Source organism: Pseudorasbora parva, chromosome 1, assembly GCF_024679245.1.
Source record: "Pseudorasbora parva isolate DD20220531a chromosome 1, ASM2467924v1, whole genome shotgun sequence".
Lineage (NCBI taxonomy): Eukaryota > Metazoa > Chordata > Actinopteri > Cypriniformes > Gobionidae > Pseudorasbora > Pseudorasbora parva.
The window spans coordinates 25,918,090-25,943,602 of NC_090172.1; the positions used below are offsets into that span (position 1 = coordinate 25,918,090).

Genomic DNA, 25,513 nt, shown 5'->3' on the forward strand with positions numbered 1-25,513 from the left:
TTATTGCATTGCATATTGTATGTTCAGGTATGACAGATTAATATGATTGGATGCAACTGATATTTTGCGGTAAAAGTGTCTCTCCTCTTGATTTTGTCCTACCAGTGTGGCTCTCCTGAAAAAAAGAGCGAAGCCCACTGCTCTAAACATTCACTATTCTCTCTTTTGGTCTGCAGTGTTTGCTTAACAACATGCGTCATGCAATATTCAGGGTAACTCAACAATATTATGGGTTTATGTAATACTCTTTATTACTGATTGATTCACGCTGACCATCATCAACAAAATATAGAATACATATATACATACAAATATAAATATAAATATAGAACAGAAGAGCAATCATACATACATCATACACACAACACATCCACTATAAGCTGGACATTTAGCTGAGCTCTATGTCATGTCATTTAAAAAAACAAAAAGAAACAAATACGAAAACTTTCAAATAAATGCTGTTCTTTTGAATTTTATAATCATCAAACAATCCTGAAAAAAATGGTCATGCTTTCCACAAAAATGTTAAGCAGCTCAACTTGTTTTCATTACTGATAATAATAATATATTTCTTGAGCAGCAAATCAGCATATTTCTGAAGGATCATTTGACAATTCAACTTTGCATCACAGGAATAAATTACATTTAAATAATATTAAAATAGTAAACTGTTACATTTAAATTGTTGTACAAATTCATCAAATTTACTAGCCTGACGTGGTCATACTCAATTCTAGTCAGTTTCTAGTCAATCTAGTCAATTCTACGAACTGCCCGACCTAAAAATTTTGTGGGCCGGGCTGAGTTCGGCTGGCATCCAGGCTACAAATTTACTGTATTTTAATCAAATAAATGCAGCCTTGGTCAACATAAGAGACTTCTTCTTACTGACCCTTCGTGAATCTTTTGACAACTTTAAATGGAAACACAAATTGATGCATAACTAAATTTAAACAGAGCTCAAGTGCATGAAAAGAATGTTTTTTGTTTTGTTTTTACCTAGGCTTCTATCTTTACTTTGTTTAATACAGTAAATCAGAAATCCAAGGTGTGCTTGGGCCAGTGTGGTCTCATTTCACCTTCCAGGATGACGGATTGCGTAACATGAGTCAAAACATTTCTTATTTCCTTTTCCTTTTATCCTCTCAATCCTCTCATCTTTTCTTCGCTTTATCATAACATTAATCTGTTCTTCAAAATATCCCTAGAGGTCATGCAGAGGAAATGCCATTTACAAAAACATTCAGTAAAGATGCCATGCTTCTCTAAACAGGACATTCTCCACCCATCGACGCACAGCTCTCTACTGTTCTGCTCATTATTGTGAAAGAGATCGCCCACCACCACTGACTGACATCCACAATAAATAATACCCCTGAGAATGCTGGTGCTAGTGTTTGCAACCCAAACACTAAACACCACATTTTCCTAAACACCTGTTTGTCACTATGAACTTGCAAAATTTACCTCGAGGTCATCACATGCAACAAAAAAAATTTAATTTGAGATAATTTGATTTTACATTTAGCCAAATTTAAACTTAGATAGAACACGTCTACTAAACAACAACCAAATATATCTGAAGAGTTTAGATGCAAAAGCCTCTAAAAGCACTTTGATCAAAAATGAGATAACGATACCGAGTGAATGCTCTCCAACATATAGTATAAGTTCATAAAATACTTTCACTTCAAACCCACTAAATCCCAGCCTCATCCCATTCAGAAGTACCGGTACTGTGGTATCGATACATGGAAGCCTGACAACATGGAAGCCTGACAACAATGCTTATTTAAAGAAAAACGTCAGAAGGATTTAGAGGCTTTTGCATCTGAAATCTATTCTGTTCATCATGTAACAGATTTATTCATATCATGTGGATGACCAGTTCTATAAACAGGAAGACATGGTATCGACAATCAATCCTGCCATATAGGAATCGCATTTGGGTCACAATCATGACAGACATCATAACAATATTGCTGAAGGCTGCAATCACTATATGGACTGGAACGTCTCTCTCTCTCTGTTTGTTATTGATCAGTAAATTGATAAACTATTGCGATTTACACTATAGTGTTCTCTATCAGCTTCCAGTGCTGTAATACTGATTTTAGATGTTGGTTGAGTGCACTTTATTTATGCATGAACGCACTTCTTGACTTCTGGCCCTACATTCCCGATTCATTTGACTTTCATTATTGCTTAGCTCTGCTAAATTGAATCCTATCTATCTATTTTTTTTTCTCACTGAGTTTTTTAAATAAAGCACATAAACTGATTCCCTTTTATCTTGCAGAGGCTTGTGTCATGAGGTGGGGACACTGTCTGAAGATGCTGTTTCTGAACTTTAAATAAAGAAGATTGAATTTGCTGTGAGGTTTAAAATTATGCAGTTATGAGTGCATAACATTCTAGAAAAACCTCTTTGTCCATTCTGACATAAAATTCAAGTTCACAGAACTGTAAACTCTCGAAAGGATACAAGGTTTTAAACTCTTTCTGGCAACTTTTGACATGTGTGTAATACAACTCAAAGATCTTAAAGGGAGGGGTGAAACACTCAGTTTCAGTCAATCTCATTTAAATCTTGAGAACCTGTAGAGTAGTATTGCATCCTTCATATCTCCGAAAAGTCTTTAGTTTTATTATATTTATAAAATAAATATAGGCTGTACCGAGTCTTTCCGAAAAAAATCGAGCGGCTGGAGGCATATCGTGTGGGCGGAGCTAAAGAATGACGATCGTGAACAAAGCGGTGACGTCCTCAAGCGTGGAGAAGAAAACGCTACCCTAAATCAGATTCAACTTATACATATATGATCCAGAATCAGATCCGGAGGCTGAAATAAATTGAACTCTCTGTGGTATGTACTGTATTTAGTGACCTGTCTACATTTGTGTGGGTTTACTCGCAGTTCATGAGGACTTGATTCGGTTTATGGACTATTGTATGCGACTAAACCTTAGCAGTAGCAAGTAAAGCGGTTTTGCACGTCAGACTAGTGTAACGTTATATATAGAACAACAATGGAGTAACCGTTAGCGAATTTGAATGACGACTTGTGAGAACGCTAGGTTTATGTTTGGGTGGTTTTACAATAAACAAACTGACACCTATAGTGGTCAGCTAAACAAATGTATTTAAACACACACCATAGATCGCATGCTCCATTGATAAATTATTATTTATGGACTAACGTAATACACGATCGTGTTGTTTACTGATGTTTACTTACGCGACGATAGCCAACAGCATAGACATTTGAAGCAGTTTTACTCCTGTTTCCGAAGCAGGACCATGAACCTTTATCGTCACCTCTCCATCAAAAACACACTTCTTTGGTAACTGTTTTTTTCGTGAAGTCCTGTGACAGCAGTGACCGTGGAGATCCACTTTTGCAACGCGACTGAAGTGTGATGTTGTGACACTTCCCATCATTTCTGCGTTTAAATCGGTTCAAATGCAGCTCTGCCTTCCCGGAATGCTGTGCTGAAGCGTTAAAGTCGCTCAACGTCACCCATAGGAATAAAGTGGAGCGCGGCACGACAGAAGTGTTGCACGGACGACTGGATCTGCAGCTTGAGAGCAGTGTTTATGGGCGTGCATTTCCTCTCTCGCTCTAGTCACGGGCCGTATACGGGCTGTATACGGGTATACAAGGACCTTCCACTCTATCAACGTCAAGCCGACCCATACTCGGAAAAAAACTCTCAGAAACTTGTGAGAAACCGGAAGGAGTATTTTTGACACAGAAATACTCTATCAAACGTCCAACTTAGTTTTTGAAACTTTGTCTATGTTTAGGATGGGAATCCAAATCTTTAACAGTGTAAAAAGCTCAGTATGCATGAAACAGAATTTCACCCCCCCCCCCCCCCCCTTTAAGCCACTCTCTTCTAATTCCCAACAACAGAGATGATTTAAGCTGATTCTTTAATAAAGGCACAACTTTTGAATTCTCACACTCCACAGAATGGCCTTTCCACAAATCCCCAAGATAATACAGTAGCATTATTTTCAATTAAAATCATAGTTAATGCAATTGGTGTCCTCCAGTAAACCTCCTATCACTTAGTGTGCATAACTTTCAGTGGGCTTGACCGTGAAATGTACCAGGAAGAGGGGAGGAAAAGGAAGTTTTTAGAACATCAAACCTCCTTTGTTCTTTTATGTTCATCAATCATATGATGAAAACCTTTCAACTGGAAATGTGGAGTCATGTGGAAGCTCACTGCAGAAGTTGGTGACAAGCTTTGAAGTACCATGTTAAGACAGCCGTGTACTATAGAGTTGTGATGTAATGGAAGCAGTGACATATTTTCCTCCATGTTGTGAAGCTCATTTGAGTGAAACAAATTATCATAAGAAATGTTTTACTTGGTACTTGATTTTAACAATCAGTTGTTGATTGGGTGTTAGCTTGCAGGTGTGTAGCCTACTAAATAACTGGAAAAATCACCAGAGGGAAATCAAGATTGAGTTAATTCTCATAAATTAAATTGTCTCTATTATGGTTTTTTGAATATTCAATTTCATGCAGTGTGTAGGCCTAATTTGTTTGTAAATGTAAACTTTCTGCAAAATTGTAAAGTCACAATAAATAAAGTTATTAGCTCCCAAAAGAACAAATACTCTCTGAAGCGCCTATGAGTCAGTAATCTCTTAATGTGAGCTCTGTAGATTCCCCTTAAAACTTTAAGGAATTAAGTAGCTATGATTTAAAGGAATAAGTCATGTCAGTGAACAAATTAGTAACATCTTGATTAATTACATATGGAAATTAAATGGTCAAATACTATCTCTACATGAAGGTCAGCAGAAGGCTCTAGCTTCCTGATCCTGAAAACAACAAACACTTCTTAAAACTGATTTCATATTTATATTTTATTATTTTATATACTTATTTCATTGTTGCTCCAACTCCTTCTGACAGGAGTAGTTAAATAGCCTATGTCATATTACCACTTCATAGGCCAGGTCTTCATATCGTCTACCCAGTTACCAAAGACGCGATAAACAATTCATACCGGATGTGTGCGAGTCAGTTTTTAGATGACAAAATGCGAAGAGCTAAGTTTTAAAAGTGGGCGGGACGGAAGGTAAATACGAGTCGGTTGTATTTCGAATCCGACTGCGTGATAGTTCTATGTCAACAAACAACTTGAACCGACCGCAAACCCATCCAACTCGGGATTTGCAAAACGCTTATTCTTGAAAGTTCAGTGTCCCCTGTTTATTTGGACCAGCTTGCTCCTTATAATCACAATCTGTAAGTATGAATAATTATTGATGTAGGCTATATTTTATACCGGGTGTTCAAAATATGTAGTTTTGTGTTTTATATTGTGTAAGTTTCCGGCTAACCTTCTAACTCACGTTATTACTGTCTAAACCGAAATACCGGTAGCCAACATAAGCAGAGCTCTGTGGGCCACTATTGCCTAAAACTGTGTCTGTTAATGCCGATCGTCTGTCGTTCGAGAATCACTGAAAAATGTGATGTGCAATTTATTTTATGAGACATCTGAACAGTTTTTTACGGAAGCTTATTGCATTCACTTGAGAAAAAAATTTACTCTGTTTTTCTGAATTAATGACTTACCGGTAATTATCTCAGAATTATGAGATAATTTTTCATGAATACATTTTTTTTGCTCTGTTTTTCTGAATTAATGACTTAATTATCTCAGAATTATGAGATAATTTTTCATGGATAATTTTTTTTTGCTCTGTTTTTCTGAATTAATGACTTAATTATCTCAGAATTATGAGATAATTTTTCATGGATAATTTTTTTTTGCTCTGTTTTTCTGAATTAATGACTTAATTATCTCAGAATTATGAGATAATTTTTCATGAATAATTTTTTTTGTTCTGTTTTTCTGAATTAATGACTTAATTATCTCAGAATTATGAGATAATTTTTCATAAATAAAAATTGTTTTGCTCTGTTTTTCTGAATTAATGAGATCCCTCAAAATCCAGCCAGAGCTCTATTTTAGCTGGATTGCATGGAAGTAAACATGTCCCGCCTTTCAAATTTGTGCAGACAGCCGATCTCATGAAAATTCGTATAAATAGTAGTATAAATAAGTGTGCAATCTTGTGGAATGTATACGCTAAAATGAGTTTTGGTGTGCATATGGTACACAGTTTTTCAAGTGCTTATACGCACTTTATGGCATATTATATGTACGAACCCCCCATCCCACCATCCGCAACCTACTCAAGAGCATGTCATATGCATGCACGCGAAAGACTGTGTAGCACGTGCATTATCTCAGTAAACATTCCACACAATATACATTCCAGACGATATACATTAGACACGATTTCACACTCGTACTATTGATACGCATTACTATGTGATCGTGTTAAGATGATGCATCTGAAATGCATTCAGGCTGGCTACGTGGTGACACAAGAGACAATCAGGCAATTGTTGAAAATACTGGATCCCCATGGAGTGCAATAGCAATGTCAAGCAGATCAGAATGTTCATTTCTGCTGTCATGAGCTGTCTGCACAAAGTTGATGCACTAAAAACAATACAATTTTTATTACTTAAAGACAATGTCTCAAACCCAAAGTAAAATAAATCCGGATTAAATTTGAAAGGCGGGACATGTTTACTTCCATGCAATCCAGCTAAAATAGAGCTCTTGGCTGGATTTTGAGGGATCTCATTAATTCTGAAAAACAGAGCAAAAAAATTTTATTTATGAAAAATTATCTCATAATTCTGAGATAATTAAGTCATTAATTCAGAAAAACAGAGCAAAAAAAATGTATTCATGAAAAATTATCTCATAATTCTGAGATAATTAAGTCAATAATTCAGAAAAACAGAGTAGATTTTTTTTTCTCAAGTGAATGCAATAAGCTTCCGTAGTTTTTTGACCTATGATGCATGTAAACCTGTTATAGGAGACCTGGGCCACTTTAAAAATTGAAATGTATGAATTTGTTATCCTGCTATATTTTTCTGTGGATATTAACAATCAGGTATACATTTAGCAATAGTGAGTGATTGAATTCTGTATTACAATAGCCTAATATGATATGACTTTGTCCATTGAAGTTGTTCAAAGGCTAATCATATAAATTACCGTTTTGTGTCCGATATTGTAAGGAGTAATACATAAAATGCATAACTGAATGATACATCAACTTGTAGTTGATTGTAGTGAGTGGAGGCGGTGCTCATTTGCATATGTATCCACATATATGAAGAAAGAGTGTAGGCCTACATTTACTTACAAGTTACATTCAAGTTATTTTAAGGCATTACATTCATTTTTTTTTTTTTTTTTGGTAATCAAAGATGAGTTTTAAGGGATAAAAATATTAACTACAAAACGGCTTTAGGTATTTGGCTACCATCTCAGTTGAATCAGTCTGAGGAGTTCTTCACTGAACTATCAGTGCGGCTACTGAATCACTTACTGAACGGCAACTTCCGTTTCAGGGCATCATTACATTACATTGCAATGAACTGCACATGCTGTGCTACCAAAGAAGAAAATATTTATGAATATTCTTTCATGTCATAAAATCGATAAGCAGGCAATATAGTACAATTACAAGGAAAGCAAAAAATAATTTCACATTTACATTTTACCCCTCATATTTCATCAAAACCTTTTAGGGTATAGACATCTGTGCATCTGATTTTTTAGTTTTTATTTAAGCACTGGAGACTCAGTGGTTGTTTGTGTTATATCTCTCATACATGGTAGCCACATTTGTCTGCTATAAATATAACTCACTTGGACATGTACAACACAATCACAGATTATGTGAGTTAATGTCAAAAACAAAGGGTTCCATTGTTATAAACTACCCCACTACAGGGGTGAGTTAGGGATAGATGTAACAATGAGATATAATTTGCTGAAATAAGAGCCACACAATCTAAATGTATGCAAGAATGTTATTAAAGTTTATTGTATTTCTTTAAGGACTTTAGCACATCTGTTTTAACAGTTCAGTCACTAGCGATTTTGCCATCCACCTATTTTATGTGAATTTTGGGATATCGCATAAAAAACGCAGGATACATGGCGAGATGTGGATCAATTCTACAAATGTGCTCAAAATAATTGTGCTAATTTAGGTGGATAATGTTTTTATTTAATAAGGAGATATGCGCATAAACTATGATGGAAGCATATTGGCTACATAAACTGCTACATAAAATGTTTTAACAGGGGATGTGACTGGTAAATGGAATCATTATAAGGGTTGGTTGTAACATTTTAATGAAGTGTTACAACTATCCCCACCTCAAACAGCCATAACATAGCTAACCGTTGGTTTGAAGTTAGCATGAATGCAAAGCATCAAATTAAACTAGAGAAATTTCTACTTTAGATTATGCTAGTCAAATAACTCTATATACAATACAATGATTGCTAGGCAAAAAAAAAAAAAAAACTTAAAATTGTTTACTTTCCTTGCCACTTCTCCTGCGAGCTCAAAAAGGTGATGTGAGTGTATGATATTGATGACATCACCAAAGCTCTTTTCTGGCTTGTCAGACTGACACTGTTACAACTGATCAACTCTCCGGTCTCCCCTATATATTGGCTGCATCTGAAAACCTTGGCACTATAGGCAGCTGGCTTGTTGCCTCGCTGAAAGTTAGCGTAGGCAAACAAAGGTACCTCAAGACACTGATTTTGGGCAGTGTAACTGTTCTCAGGCAGCGTAACAGTTCAATGATCTACAGCAAAATAGAGCGAGCTACGGTGAGATTTAAACAAATATGTAATTACTACAGTAGTCATTTATTACTAGAAGTTACATCAGAAGTGGAAGACGTTTGTCAAAAACTATACATTTACAGAAAAACTGACCAGCAACTGCAACTTTCAGACACCATTTTTCTTTTTCGAGCTCATTTGTCACCAATTGGACCGCACAGAATTGTGGGATATCAAAGGCAGTGAAGGAAGGATATGGCCCTGTCCCATATTCATGTGCACTTTTGGTCTTGTGGACTTACAAGGGCCGCTGCTTGCCCGTTAAGTTCACGAGATTGCAGGGGGTGCTTCCCAATTATGTGCATCCTTGTTTCCTTTCCTAGCTTCCTTTCCTTGCTCCTTAGCTCCGCCGCTTCAGGATGCGAGGGGAAGGACGCTAGGAAAAGACGCGAGGACAGAGGAATTGAATCAAGTGAAATGATATATCCTCGCTCCCTTTAACGTCACTTTAAAGCGGCGTCAGTTAATGATGATACAGCTGGATTTAGTCGGGATTCTTGAACATTAGAGATAAGTATTTATATTGTGAGCTTCAGCCTCCACAAAATACCACATTTGTCCATATTTTAATTAATATTACCAGTTATTATTAACAACGAATTCCAGTTATTAGCTGCTTTTTATTCATTGTATAGTATTAGTTTCTATTTGTTTCTTTCATTTTCTTGTGCTTTGATATAATTCTGCAATTGTCAGTTGTTGTTATTTGACAAACATTTGTGTCTTGTACATGTAAACATAATAATAATAATGAATAAACTGTGGCATGATATGAAGGGGGAGGATAATTAATGCTTGCGCCACGTTTAGTCGATAAAACACTTCCGCAAAGGATACACCTGTGTATCCTCGGTCACGACTCCTCAGGAAGCCTCCTCACTCCTCGATCCTTGCCTCCTCGCAGATCTCCTTCAAGATGGCTGCGCTCCATCGGTTTCCGGGTCATAGGATGGAGGACGGAGGAGCGAGGAAACGAGGAGGGATATTGAGGCCCTGTCCCAAATGGCACACTTCATGTGCACTTTCGGTCTTGTGGACTTACAATGGCCGTTGCGTGCGCGCGTCCGTTAAGTCCATAAGACCGCAGGGTGTCCCATTTGTCATTTGGTCTAAGAAATGTGTTCGCGAGCGCCCCTTTTGCGGCCGTTATGCACCCTCGATGCACACTTCAGCTGAGGCCGCAAGTTTGAGAGCTACGCAGAGGACTTCTTCCCGGCAGTCAAAGCAGCGTTACGTCGTGAAAGTGCGGACTCAGAGGAAGACCGTGAGGGTTTAGGGTGCCATTTGGGACAGGGGACAGGAGACAGGAAACGAAGCTAACATTGGATTAGGTCGTGTATGCCCTTGATGCCTTCCTACCTTGAAATATGCCCTCCGAAGGCAGCATTTTCCAGTTTTTGGACGCAGCTATGATATCTCTTGTTTTTTTTTGGTGATTCGGTAGGCTACTCTTTAGAAGATGCATAATAACGCCCATCTTTAGTCAATGTTAATGAAAGGTTTTCTCAAAAATTACAGAAATGTCCATAAATGGTGGGAAACATTTTTTTTTTTTTTTAGTTGGGGGAAACCTTGCATTAAGTCAAAGTGCTTAGACATCATCTTTGATCAACGGACCTCTCTTGTTAAACTAAATCTTCTAATCTAACCCAGGTAGAGTTTCGCTGTATAATCCATGAACTTGTGTGCCGTTTTGTGTTGTTTTTTGCTCCTTTTATTGGTTCAAGCTGTAACTCTGGACACGGAGAGACAATCTAATCCTCTTCTGCCTGGCTCCAATCCTTCCAACACCCCAATGCAGAGTTTTCCAATGTTCCAGCAAATATATTTTACTTTTATCCCCCACACAGTCTGTTGGCAATAAGAGTTTTCCACCATTACCATACCCCGATTTTAAGTAGGCCTACGTTTGAATGGCCTTATTCAGTAATTATATTGACACACCTTAAAAACATTATTTGGAGATGAGCAGGCCCTCATTGATCAAGCACTGACATTAGACATGGATCTGTTTATTTTGACTAACACTGCAGGAATGTGCAGCGCCAGAGAATGACTCTAATCATTATCCAGGAGCTCTTGAACATGTGAAAGCTGGTGGCCCTGTTTTGTCTCCTATGAGAATAGACCCTTGCATGTTGTACCTTTGCTGATGAACGGATAATAAACGCTCTTTACAATGCAATGTCATAATGCTAATTGTTTTCGACAGAACAACTGAAGAATATCATGAGAAATGCTGTTGGGCACGGAGCATAAATTAGCGCAGATGTTTACCGTTATGCTGGTATTGCACCTGTCCTATGTCTACAACCGAATGCCGATGGCTATCAGTAAACAGCTGACAGCAGAATGAAATACAAGGGGACCCCTTCCCCCCACACTCACGGCATATGGTCTTCATTATATTGCACACTGTCCAAGATGTTGGCCAATCCATCAAATCTTTGTACTTTTCCACTGCGCACTATTTTTGTAGCAACTTCCTAATCTTTTGCCACCAAGAGCAACAAAATCAGATCGGATCAGCTGACACAAATCCTGAGATTTCGGTAAGTGTGTTGTCTATATTGGTTCATTAGCTTGTGACGTCCCAGTGAGTTTAATTAAATTTGCGCTGTTCGGATTGGCGTGACCCGATGGGTGAAGAACCTATTAAATCAACCATTAGAAACAAAGCCTTCATTCTCAATTGATTGCTTATTCTGTTAAACTTCATTACAGGCCATTTAGCAAAAACATTTAGCAAGAATTGCAAGGACGGTCCGTGTGGAGAAATTCAGGGTTAAACGTCTAACACAATCCAGTGCCAGGATTTTCTACTCATCAGTCCACATGCAGTTCATCCAGAGATGAACCTGCGATCTTTGCATCGCCGGCCACAATTAACATTAGCAGACAAAACAATAGTGCAATATAGTGCTTTGTTACACACACACACACACACACACACACACACACAAGCACAGAATATATATATATATATATATATATATATATATATATATATATATATATATATATATATATATATATATATATATATATATATATATATATGTGTAAGTAAAAAAGTAAAAAAAAAGACTTTGCCTAGTTCAAAGTTGTAAGATATGACAAACTGTAGATAATGGTTTTATATCCGTTTTTTAATTGTTCCTGATGATCATGGATCAAAGTGCAAGACAGCCTGTTTTATAGCATGCTTACCAATACTGCTGTCCCTAAAAGGGTTATTAATATTGGTTAATGCTGATGCTTTAAATTATTCATATTTACCAACACTTAAAGCTAGAGATATTAATATTTCAGTGGAACAACCCTATGTAGGTTGCTAACAACTTGGCACATGGTTGGGAGCTTGTGTTACTGAATATGAGTCTTTGCAGGACAATATGATAGCATCAAAGTAACTTTAGTTCACTCTTCTTTACATTATCATATAGTTTGAGACTGCTTGTCTAGAACGTGTACACATTTGCATAGGACTGTATAGGTGATTCCCCCACTCACCACATAGTAGAACTGCATGTCCTGGCGAACGGGGTCCTCAGGCTGCATGACTGTAGATGACGTTTTATCTGATCCCATGTAGAACAAAACCATAACACCTCCTGGAGACACTCAGATCAGGAGAAAATGCAACGAATAACAAAGCAAATTCCACTTGTTATCATCAGTCAGACTGTTGATGAAGAAAGTCAGTCCATCTGTGGAGCAGCTCCTGTTTCTGGGCTGTTGGTAAGAGGTTCAGTGTCAGTGCTTCCTCTGCATCTGTGTGTCTGAGAAGTGATAGCAGCTCTTCCTGTGAAAGGGTGCTCTCAGAGCGTCTTGTGTGCACTCCAGTTGATAAAGTGCGAGTCCCTACATGCAGCTCAGCGCAGTCTCTGCTGTTCTCCTTGCCAGTCAACAACAGGAAATGTGGCACTGGTGGCTCAGAGTTTGACAAGCTCACAGCCTTCTCTCTAAACCAGCACCAGGAAGCACTGGGAATGCATTAGTATGGGCTGTGCCGGTGGCTGGGATCAGGTCTCACTTATCCTCCCATTCCAACCTCCTTAACTGCGTAAGCCATAAAAAGGTCTGAAGGTTCAAGTCGATTCAGCTTTTATCTCAGTAGTAAATGCAGTATGGTAACTGAACTTTGTTTCATGACCTTTTTGAACTGATGGAAATGCTATGACTGGATCATATTGATAAATTTTAATGAAATAAATGAAAATGAATAACTTTGATATTGAGTGTGTCATCTTGTATGAAAAAAAGTTTTTTTTTTTCTTTATCTTAAAAATCTTTTTGACATTGATCTCTTTGACACTGAACATTTTATGGTCCCTGGCCCAGTGTTTATATCACATTTGCAAAGATTGATATTACTGTACTGTTAAATAAGTAGCAAGAGGCATGCTCAAAGTCCTCTGTGAAAACAAATGACATGTTCAATAATAACATGCTCATTAATGGCCTATACACAGACAGACACATGCAATACAATATAAAAAGCAACCACATTTTCACTTATTTGGCTATTAAAATTTTTAACCCTCTATCTAAAAAAACTCTCATCCTGTATGATTTATAAGCCTTTTGAAAAGTGAGGACCGCTGGCTAGTCCCCACATTGTAGGTGATCTCAGGATTTACTATCCTAATGGGGACATTTGGTCCCCACAATGTAATATAAACAAGGACACGCATACACACACACACACACACACACACACACACACACACACACAAAAGTATGTATCCTCCACTAAACTATGCATGCTCATGTTTTGACCATGAATTAAACTTTTTAAGAAACTTTTATAATGTGCATTTTATTTTATTTTTTAGCTATTTTAGATAAACCTGTATATAAATATCATTACTAATTTCAGAAAATACATTTTAAAAACACAATATAGCCTATCCCCTTAAAAAAACGGAGTAAAAATATTAGGCTATTAACAAAAATTATGTGTTTATAAAAAATTGACATGATTTTTTACAGATTCTGATCCCCCAGAACAGCTGCTTATATAAAGTTTAAGGTAAAAATAGCTGGAATTAATTAGCAAACATTCATATTTAGATAATGCAATTGCAATTTGATACAGGGAAAACAGGGAATAAGGGGATAAAGACAGGGGTAAAGTGATGAAATGAACGAACAGTTTATCTGAGGGCTTCGGTCTTTTTGACACATTGGCCATCCGTCATAAATAATTAGGCAACTTTCACTTTCTGGCGCGAGCGAACAAGCAGATTAAAAGCGAAAGCAATCCTGTCTGTTAGATGCGCGAGAGGCGACGACAACAAATTCTTGACGTTAAACTGATCGCGCGTTCAATCGCGGACACACCAAAGCACTCGCTGGGCAGGGGTAGATTGATGCGGCGGTCTGGGAAGAGTCTGGGGATTTAAGTTTTTTTTCTTTTTTTCCCCCTCGAATTAATTAATATTAATAAAAAGTAGCAGTAATAAAACCGGAAACATCACTCATTTTTGGCGCCCCTATGGACGAGTGGCGCCCCTAGCATTAGCCTATTCTGCCTATGCTACTGAGCCACTGGAGACAGGTCTAACTGCAGAACCGCAGAACCCATATACGTCACTATATATATAATATCATGAATTAATACATTTGAAAATATGTTGAAATAGAAAAGTTACTTTAAATTATAATAATATTTCATGTTTTTGTGATCAAATAAATGCAGCCATGGTGACATTTAAATATAACTGACCGCGAATGTTACTAAACATTTGAAAAATCAAATTAGATCAAAATACCTTTTCTAAATGCACATGGTGGGCTAATGGATCAGAAACATGTTCCAGTACGCTGTGAAAAACAGGTGTTCATGAAAGTGCTAAAGGGGTTGCTATTGAGGTGAGTGCTGCAGAAGTTTGATAAACAGCAGTAATGGAGAGTAAAAATAAACCCACAAGGGGGCAATATTGCTCAGGTTTCTAATAACAGAAAGATTACATAAGTTTGCTTTAGAGATACTAATTGAATGTTTTGTGTGCTTCTCAGTTTGGGTAGGAAATCTGATCTAAGATCTCATGGCAAAGGACTCGGTTTTGGAAATCAGTTTTGCATTTTGAATATAATATAAAATACACAAATGAGGAATGTATGCATGTAGTATAGTTTTGAAGAGAAAAACAACACCATGACTGCAAAGGACTGTTATGCAAGAAAAATAATTTATTTTAATGATATACCTTTTACCACATAGGCAAGACATACTGCAGCTGATTAGAGATCTCACAGCAACCTTCATTTCTGCTGGAGGGTGAGGTCTATAATATGCAATTTTCAAATGTCTTTCCAAGGAAACAAAATAACAAAAATATAATTCTCATTGTTTTCTTGCCTTCCCACCCTGTCTTTTTTTCCATTCCCATTGCACAAGGGCAATCTGAAATTTTAAAGCTTTTCCCGTTCAATCTGGCAATCTGTCAAAGGGCCTTTGTGCTGGAATAAACTCAGTCTCATCTTGCATGTAAAAACTAAAGTTGTATGTGATGCAGGGAGTTGTCAAGAGTTGATTAAAAGTTGTTGGTTCCACTTGACAGCAACCATATGGTTGTCAACAAACTTGTTCAGGACTCCCTTTTTTCTCCCTTAGTTGGCACATTTGACTCTCTTCATGTATTAAATGGGTAGAACAAATCCCTATTGGTTATGTGAGGAGAGAGGGGATGAGCAGAAAATGGCTTGAGTAAAATCAGTGAAACTATAGAGGAATTTGTCACTTTCTCGTGTCAGTGTGTCAAACAATACTAATGTCGTTATAACAATGTATGTCTCTCCACTCATCTCCCCTCCCTGGGATTTACATTAGAGTTGCACAGGGCTTCTAACAGTCCACTAAGTTACATTTCTTAAGTTCTCTATTTTGTTTTGCCCCACCGTCCCTCCGTCTCTCTTCTGCTTGTACCTGTGAGAGTGTTGACATTGATAGGGTTAAGCACAGAGTACACAAGAGTAGTGATAAATATCATAGTAGTAAATCCTAAAAAGAGTAAAAGAAACTCTGCATACTTCTACGGAAGTGCAATACCAAGGCATTTAAAAACACAGAGGCTTCACGCCAGAGTACAAGGCAAATAAACACTGGTTGTCTGACTTTTTTTTCATTCACTAAATATTTAAAACAAGTGTCACACACTATTTTAATGTGGTGGTATTCTGTCTCTTTTTTTCACGTTATGCTTTTCATATTGTCGGAATACCTGAACGACTAGTCTGAGAAGATGAATATCAAGAGTCGATCTCAATAGAACAGATTTTTGCCAAGCACTTCCTCTCCTGGACTGCTGAGGGCGCTCTGGCTCAATAGCACCAGGTTTCTGTCCATTGTCTGATTGGGAGCCAGAAGAATAGTCACATGAGGCAGGGAGCTTCATACGGAATGGTAAGAAGAAGCAGTCTCTGAAGTCTCAGTCTCTGCGGCTGCCTGTTGTAGATCCTCTGTCTGCAGTAGTCTCCAAAATTCCCTTAATGTAGGATGGTGGTCAGTTACCACAGATGACACTCAAGTTCTTGAGTAAATTACCACAATTTGTTAAAGTCTGCAAAGTCTTTGTGCATTCAAACATCGATCTACAACGCGGTCTTGAAGTTGCATGGAGGGCAACCATTAAAAAAAGCATGTTCTTTTTGGTCAAAAATGTAATTTAAAAATAAAACAGTTGAGCTCTGTCTCACCCTTTCCTAATGTCCACAGGCGTTAACTGCCAGTGCAGACAGAAGGGCAGGTTTGATTCAGCTTTGATGCATAGTCTGAAATGGACATAAAGTGAAAAGCTTTGCACTTGTGTTTTAATGATCCTGTCTTGCGAGATGATCTGGAATTGTCGTCTTTAGCGGCGTCTTATTTTTTTGAGGGGGGCAAGAATGAGAAAGATATGAATCTGGTCATCTTTTACCATCCATAGGCCTTAGCAAATCTCCTCCCTGATACTTTGTGTGTCGTTGAATGAAACCTCTGTAAGAGATTATACACTTTGACCAGTAGCCTTGATGGGTTTCCTGAGTTGCAAAGAAACCCCTGAGAGATTTGACACAATATAAGGCCAGCACCAAACCAATAAGTGGTAATGCTTACTTGCTCCTCTTCTGTAGCCCTGTGTCCTCTTATCTTGTACCATCCAAATTTTCTTTTCTAAGGTATGTCAATCTTGATTAGTTGTATGTTGTGCAGAATAACAGATTATGATGTCTGATTACACTTCTGGTAGTTTGGGAAGATCGGTTCAGATGCATTGCATGAGAATGGTTCAATATGACCCCTTCAATGCTTTGTGTGCTGTGAGCTTATAAAATAGGCAGTTTCCCAAGAATTGTCACAGATATGGACAGCTTTGTGTCCCTTGCGTCTTTGATCAAGCAGTTACATTTTCGTATATATATTTATATATCGTATACATAGTTTTATATAGATTAAATAAACTCAAGAAGACATTTATATGGCCTTTCATATCTTTTGAAAAAATAACACCAAAAAAAAAAAACAACGGAAAATAACAAATATAGCTTTTTGTCATGTAAACTAGTTCCTGTACTGGTGAAAGTGCTTCATTTTTTTAAGGGGTACCAGACCTTGCTTACAACCTCTGTGGAATGTTTCCGACTCACGTCATACACTCCTTCATCTCTCTCTGTGCTAGTTTGTGCAGTCTTTTAAAACACAATTATCCTACTAAGACACTTTCTGTTCCACCACTGAAATGGGCAGAGCAGGCTTTGGCCACAAATATAGGCTGGGCTCCTAAAATAGTGAACAGTCAGTTCCCATTCAAGAGATTCATCATTGCAGTCATATGTCAAAAAAAGCAGATTTCTATGCCTGAATTTTGTATCAGTGGTGGGCTCAGCTTCTTTTAATACTGACTATACTCCACAACAATCTTACATCATCAGTTTGATCCCCTTGTCTGAAAGCAACAACTCAAACCCACTTCATTTCCTTCAACATGAGGTCTTTGCAAATGAAACCGATTTGATGGGCAGTGGAGCATAAGGAAAACCAGCCATATTGATAGCCAGCACGTGGTTCTCTTCAAGTGGAATCACTGGTCCTGCTGAGCTGGTTTTAGTGTGTTCGTAGAGCTCCCATCTGGCTGTGACTGAGAGAACTCAGTGACTCGTCGTGCCAAGGGGTTTGTGCTCTTCAGCAACTCCATGGCAGAAACTCGGGTTCCGCTGCTGGCTTTGCTGCTCCTCTTCTGGAGCAGAGCCATAAAGTTTTCATTTCGTGAGCTTGACCTAGGAGTGGTCCCGAGGCCTAGAGTTCGGAGGTCTGTGCTACTGGTCTTCACAGGTGAGACCAGACACTGCCTGCTTCCAAAGGAGTCTGTTGGTTCCTTGCGACCTAGAACTTTCCTCTTTGACCTAAGAAAGTCAGAACAATACAAATATTGTGTATAAGTTTACACCAGGGTTGCTTAAATCTGGCACTAGAGGGCCACTGCCCTGCAGAGCTCACTTTCAACCATAATTGGTATGCACAGTTACAAAAACCCGGCCGTGCGCATACTTTTCTGATGACGAAATCTGAGTACACTAACCCTCGCCTATGTGTAAAACGTGAAGTATACATTGGCCTTAAGAGTTATTGTTCATTTGTGAATAATTATAATAAATATTTAATTGAAAAAGATGATAATTATAAAAATTAAAGTGAAAATTAAGTGGTGACCTCAGCACTAGAAGACATAGCCCCCTGACATCTAGTAACATACCATAACCGCATATATAATGATTATGCCAGATTATATCAATCTGTCAGAACCTTTGTTCCGGCCAAGAAATAGCTAAATTAATCATTGTTAATGTTAAACTGCAAATTATGTACCTGTGTATGATGGTAAAGAGGTCTTCGGTGGTATGAGTTGTGGGTGTATGGACAAATACGTCATCATCTGTTTCTTCTGTAATGTGTAGTTCGGTCTTGTCAACTGCAGAGTTGTTCTCTTCCAGTATTTCTGTTTCAGGATAAGTTTCTGTGGAGCAGCATTTTTAAAAGAACACAAATTAAGCCACAAATTGACTACACCAAAAAACAAAAAAAAACAAAAACAGAAACATTTTTTTAAATTCAAAATGTTTAACCTTTTACTTTCTCAGCTGGAGGTGTCTCTCTTTCCGTGATTTGTTGAGAACCTGAATCTTTTGAAATATTCTCTTCAAGTACCACATCATTCTCCTGATTCTCAAAGATCTCATAACTTTCAAAATGTGTATGATTTCCATGTAAAATTTGCTTTGCATGATCATCTTGATCTTCATCTTTAAGCAAATCTCCCTCAATCTCAGATGTTGATGGGCTTGTAGGTGACTGGGAGATGCTTTCAGAAAGTAGAGTTTTCCTCTCTGCCCCGCCATTGGTCTGGGTGCTTGGAGAGGGCAGAAGAAGGACATTGGGTTTTTTTGGCACTGGAGGAGGTACCTTGGGCTTTCTTTTGTCTAATTCTGCTAAACAGGATATTGTCATTCTACTTGGAAGGGTCTTACTTTTGTCCTCTCTCTCTGGGCTACTTGGGGATGGAAGATCTTCCTCAATGGGAATCCCATGCTCCAGGTCAAACTCAGGGAGAAGAGGTACATAGCTGTGGAATGGCTCTTGAGGGGCTATTGCAGATGTGCTGAGTGATGACTGGGCTGGTCTTTTAGGTTTGGGCTTTCTTACAACCATATAGATGTTACCCACAGGCATGGGCCGGTCCACAGGGGAAGACGGAGGAGATTCAGGTGCCAGAGGGGAGGATGAGGGAGATTTAAGCATCAAATTCATGGGCCGTTTAGGTAGGGGCGGCTTTGTTGCAACTGGTGGCTTTGACTGTTTTATGTTAGAGGGGGTGATAGGAGGGCTGAGATCTCGGATTTGCTCTTCTTCTATTATGTCAGCAGAACCATCAGGACTGTCTTCAAGTTCTGAGCGGCTTACTGAACGAAGGCGGATGTTTCGCAAGTCTGTTGTGGTAACCATAGGCAGAGAAGACTGACTGGGGCTCAGTTTACCTGGTTTGTTGGCTGTAGATGTGTCAGAATGGCGTCGGCTGGCTTTAGGCTTGGGTTTGACAGAGGACAAATCCAGTTGAGAGTTTGCTGGTAGTTCAAATGATAGACGTGAGCGTGATTTATCCTTTGCAGAAGCTGGGAGGGAAGATTTACGCTCTGGAATCTTTGGGCGCATCTTGCAGCCAACTGGAGAAGGTCCAGTGATGAGGGTGTTTGATATAGTTGGGGTTGGAGTTTCAGACTGACTTGAGTAACCACTGGATGGAGACATTAGACATGGGGGCTTGAAGGGGGATACCTTGGTTTCAGCCTCAATTGAGAACTGGGATGGAGATGTGGCTCGTGAGGTTGAAGGCGAATTCAGGGATTCTGAGCTTCCCCGCACCTTCATGCACTCAATCACTGTGGTACCTGTGGCTGTGCTTGAACCTGACAGTGAGCGGTAGGGATCATTGTTGGACTTCCACTCATTGAGCTGCCAGTGAGGCGGAAACCCAAGCTCTGTTTCCCTGTCAGCAGAATGAGAAATATCAGAAGATGTCTCCAAACTACTGTGGGCTTGATCTGTGTCATCCACAGGCTTGGCAATTAGGAACTCAGGCTGGAATGAATCTTGAATATGGTGATCTCGAGGGATAAAGAGACTCTTGGGTCTACCATCCCTGAAGTGCCCTTCACTGTGGTAGGAGCCCATTCCTCCAATCTCTGATAGATTTTTCATCAGGGATACACTACGTACTGGAGGCGGTGGCTTTTTCTTAGATTTTTTTAGTGAGATACTGCGTGAGCGTGACCTCAGTCGACTATCTGGAAAAAAGTCTGAACCTGTGGTCACAGAAACATTATCTGTGCTTGTGCTATCCTCCGAGCTATTGCTTGGATATAGCAGGGCATAGCTCTCACCCTCTGGAACAACAGGGACAGCCTCACCTGGAGAGCATATATTATCTGCTGAGCAAAATGATCCAGAGTCTGTTGGTGTTGAAAGTGAACGTTCACGGAACCTGAATAGATTGGATCGGGCTGATCTCTTCTCTTGCTCACTTTTGGAATTTTCTGTGCCTGCAGTGGAAGTTGCCCCCTCTGTTTCATTCCGTTTCCCTCTAGCAACTCCACTGCCCTGTGTGGACACTGTGTAAACCCGGTGTCCACATGGTTCCGAGATGGAAGTGAAAGAACTGGAGTGTGACCCTGAGCTCATGGAGAGGCCTGAACTGGTATGGGATGGACAAATTAGACCACCTCCTTCACCTCCAGGTGTTAACATTCCAGTTTTAGATATTGATTGCTTTGAAGCAGAGCTCGTAACTAAAGCATAGTTGTAGGAGTCATTCCAGGAAGGAGAGAAAGTGGAACCTTTTGGGCCATTCCAGGAGGGGCTTGGGCACATCAGAGTGGCATGATCCATCATGCCTGATGGGTTCTTCGGGGATGGGGGGACACTGTACTCCAGGTCACTCTGGGTCTTCCGAAGAGGAATATGCTGTTGACCCGTGTTTTCGGTGGTAGGCTCCAAAGATCTGGGTTGAGAGGATCCAGGGGAACAGGCACCTTGTATTAAATCAACAGCAAGAATTTTGCTGTCACCTAAAGACAAAATAGTTTTAAAAAAACAGTTTTAAAAAGAATTTAGTCCTTCTTTCTTAAATAAATATAATTTTTGTAAGGATCCTGAAAGATGTATTTCAATCAGAACATTGTTAGCTAGAACAAATTGCAATCTGTGTGACAGTTTGTCAAAGCTTCTGTGTGGCTCTAACAAACATTAGATTTTAGATTTACAAATTACTCTAGAGACAAGTCATTGGTCAGTGCCCATTGTCCTTTTCCTGTTTATTTCTTTTTGCACTTTGAGACCCTGTCAGTAACTTGCCTAACTTCCTGTTAGTCACCTTGGCAGTGCAGCGTGACATCAGGGCCTGCAACCACACTCCTCGGGCGGCGAACGGTTTTTGGGTTGACCGCTGAATCAGTTCTAAAGGGGGCCCGCAGTTCGTTGTGCCGTGCAGAGTGCTTATCAAAGCTCTGGCCTGAGGCAAGATATGAGATACCAGCTGTCAGGCTAACTGACAGTCTTCAGTCAGATAAATTGTCTTATTTTTATGATTTTTTTTCATGACCATAAAATGGTTGCATAAAAGCCACGTTATTCTATACATGTTATGATTGGGCTGAAAAACATTAGCCATGACCGCCTATTCAGACCTGAATATGCAATGGCAAGCATTTTGGTATATTTATGAAGAAAAAAGTATATTATGGATAAAAGCAATAGCCAACATGAGATAGATGGTTAGCTGAAGACTTGATAATGGTGCCTGATTGATCGGGAGAAATGAATCCGACAATGGACACTGGATAATACATCAAAAAAGAGCTGTGTATTGACAAGGACTACCCAATGGCAGATCAATGTAACTTACTTTCCTTTCTATGCGATAATACAATACAGATTTTTTTTTATTTTAAGAACTGTATTGGACTGGGTGTTTAATAATTTTAAACACCCGGTGAAGGAGAGAGTGCTGTGATAAATGGTCCACCTACACAATGATGAAAGGAACTGAACATAATGTGCTAATTAAGCCCAGTTCTCACTATGTTCTTTACATGGATACCCCTTTTGTCTCTCAGAAAACAGCTCATTTGCTCCCAACATATGAGCTGGCTTCATTCATGAAAATACCAACAAAAAGGAGGTAAAAAACAAAAATCTTTCTTCCTCTCCCTCCCTGTTGCTCCCACCCATCCGCCACAGTTCTCACTCACTTTCTGTCTGTCTCTCACTCTATGCAGCTTTTTCTGCACCTCCTATCTAAGCGAAGGAGGGAGAGCTGCATGTTGCCATGGCAACAGCTACCTGTTCATTATCTTTAGTGGGTGAAGAACAGCACCACTTTGGGAATCAGACACCAGGCTGCCTAAGCACAGCATTATCTGTGTTTATGGATCCAACCATCTCTCTACTGTGTCCAGTAGAGAGAGTAGAGAGAGAGAGAGAGAGAGAGAGAGAGAGAGAGAGGATCACTACTTCAAGAGCTAGGGTGCATGTTTGAGAAAGGAGCAAATGCTTTAACATTTAAAGTACATATAAAAACATAAATGCAAGCTATCTTATCTGACGTATAAACTCTTAGGTAAGCAGACATAAGAACTAAGAAATGGGGTTGCCTGTGATGATGTTGATGATAATATGATTTGCAAGACCAAAAACAGAACTACTTCAAGTGACCTAGGACTTTCTTAGTGGGGAGACACTTTTGTTCAGTGTATGTCATGCTAGATTTTCTTTCCCAAATTGTACAGAACATCAGCTGTACACACCAAAAAAATCTCACTCCATAATATACACTCATTCCATTAAAAAAGCTTTAAAATAGCTAATACATTGGGAAAATATTGTAAAACCTTGCACAACAAAGTTATTAACATTAACTACACATCAATGACCCTAAAAAGACTTTAAAACATACAGATATACTTAGCATGACAGTATGCCAGGTCTCCTTTACCTGTGATCTCAATGGGTACAAGGTGAGCTGGAGTATGTCGGCCCAGGTACCAGCGAGGTTTCTCTGCAACAGCTGGACTCAGTGAGGCATTCCACCCTAGAAGGGACTTCTCTGATCCGCAGGGGGTCGGGTCCTGCGCCCGAACCCCTAAAGTCGTTGTCTCATCCTCACACACCTGTTTATTAGCAGGCTAAAGAGAGAAAGAATTTGTATTTGTAATGAATTATGTAATTATTCAAATACATAACCATTTGTTAATATGGATTTTGAGGTGTATTAAGTATAAATCTGCATGTATAGCAGAATTTGTAAATTCAATGAATGAATATTTAATTAATTTACTTTATATTTAAATACTGAATTGAGATATTATGTTTTTTTAGTAAATGATTTTGCAGAATTCTTAAGCTACTGTTTGTTTACACACTCAAAACCACCAACACAGAGAAGCCTGTAGCTGTTTCACTCGGGGAAAGCCATATCTAATTAGATTTGCAAACTTTATACAAAACATTAATGGTTTACAGGAAACAAATGAGTTGGTTGATGGCACACAACTCAGAATTCAGGGACTTCAAAATGCTCAATAAAACCTTTCTTTCATTAGTATAAGTGCTAAAAAGAAAGCATACAAGTAGTTACCACAAAGACGAACTCGGTCTTTTTGTTGTTGAGTGAGGAAGGGGATCGGCTGAGAGTGGTTGACGTGTCCTCCGAGCTCAGAGAAGAAGTTTGTCTGAATGTCTGTCCTGTCACTCTGTTATCATACAACTGCTCCTCAAAATCTGAGTAGACACAGACACAACATGCTAGTTTTAAAGATAGCAACAGCTCTAAGAGACACTGAAATAAATTAATTAAATCGTTCTCCCTCTTTGTCAGAAATGTTCCCTAGGGCTCTTGTAAACAGAATGATTACCATTGCATTCATTCCAAGGACTCCCCTCACAAGACCCCACCCCATTCTAGTAGCCATTTTAATCCCCCAAAACATTCTCTTTAACCCCTCCCACTGTAAACTCAAAAACACACATACAAAAACACTATCCTTCACTTATTCAAGTCCTTTACCAGTAACTGTTTACTTGTTTGGCTATACTCGTGAGAGCTGGACTTTCACAAATGTCTTCAAATGTCAAACAGGGCCTACTGGCTTGGAAGGACATTTAAGTTGTCCTCACTACTTGAAAGGCTCATAAATTGAGTTTTGATTTTAAATCTAAAAATGTCGACTGGATTCTGTGAGGTTTAGCTTGAGGGGTAAGGTAAATGTTATTACTATAAAATGTTAATGTTTGTATAAAACACGTTCAGTCTATCGATAATAGTCCTCAATGATATGGTCTCTGTGTGTGTGATTGTGTTTGGGGATGAGGGGGGGTTGATCCCTCTTTTCCTGAACTGGGATGCCACACTCTTAGACTTGGGGTTGCCTAGCAATGGCAGGCTGTCTAAGACAATGGCATACCTCCGGAGTCAACAATAGCCCAAAGCCCCAAGTTTAGCCTCGTTGAGTCGAGTCCTCTTCACATGCTGGGACAGAGCAGAATAGAGCACACAGCTGAAATCCTAAACCTTCACAAAACAAAGTGTGAGACTGCAGCAAAACTACAGCCCACAGCTGTGCACTGCCACATGCACAACTTTTGAATATGTGTTGGCATTTTATTCATCATGCCGAATGGAGATAATTCTATTCCAGGAATGATACTTGACCAGATGGCTTTCAAATTGCCACACTAATGAGATACACAGAAAGACAATCCTGCAGTTAGCCTTAGACCTCAAGTTACTCAGGGAATCACTTGTGCTAAATGTACTGCAAAGACTGATGGACCAAACTATGTAATCTGATGCATAAAATCCCATGGAAAGCAAAGTGAAAAAATGAAAAGATCATTTTGGAATGCGTTATGACTAATAGTTTACTGCAGCTGTAACAAGACCGACCTCTGTAAACACAGGCCAACATGCAAAGCATTCTACACGCAAACCACACAGCAAATTCCTCTTCCATATACATAACTATCCTCACTTTTCCAAACGCTCTGCTATATTAAAGTTATAACCTTCCTACTGTATATACATTACCATTTATTTTTGGGGTCAATATGATTTTTTTAAAGAATACTTTTGTGCAGAAAAGTTGCAATTCATTAATCAAATTGACAGTTAATGATTTAAATTGTAAAGAAGTTAAATTGTTACAAATA

The 25,513-nt window shown here is 38.8% G+C and overlaps 2 protein-coding genes across 7 annotated transcripts in view; both read right to left on the reverse strand.

The window, feature by feature from the left end:
• arhgap36 (Rho GTPase activating protein 36) overlaps positions 1-12,687 on the reverse strand; it is a 51,297-nt gene extending 38,610 nt beyond the window's left edge. The window contains exon 1 of one of the 2 annotated variants that reach the window (XM_067437373.1): positions 12,283-12,687. In XM_067437373.1, coding sequence (XP_067293474.1) covers positions 12,283-12,375 — 93 coding nt within the window. In that variant the 5' untranslated portion in view covers positions 12,376-12,687. The remainder of the gene's footprint in view (positions 1-12,282) is intronic. The other variant, XM_067437374.1, reaches the window with a different exon arrangement.
• A 2,257-nt stretch (positions 12,688-14,944) lies between these two features.
• Positions 14,945-25,513, reverse strand: part of nhsl2 (NHS-like 2) — a 93,458-nt gene continuing 82,889 nt past the window's right edge. For 4 of the 5 annotated variants that reach the window (XM_067437376.1, XM_067437378.1, XM_067437379.1 and 1 more), the window contains 6 exons: positions 23,943-24,085; positions 23,301-23,490; positions 21,681-21,818; positions 18,880-21,375; positions 18,623-18,770; positions 14,945-18,159 (listed from right to left, as the gene is read on the reverse strand). In XM_067437376.1, coding sequence (XP_067293477.1) covers positions 17,838-18,159; positions 18,623-18,770; positions 18,880-21,375; positions 21,681-21,818; positions 23,301-23,490; positions 23,943-24,085 — 3,437 coding nt within the window. In that variant the 3' untranslated portion in view covers positions 14,945-17,837. The remainder of the gene's footprint in view (positions 18,160-18,622; positions 18,771-18,879; positions 21,376-21,680; positions 21,819-23,300; positions 23,491-23,942; positions 24,086-25,513) is intronic. The other variant, XM_067437377.1, reaches the window with a different exon arrangement.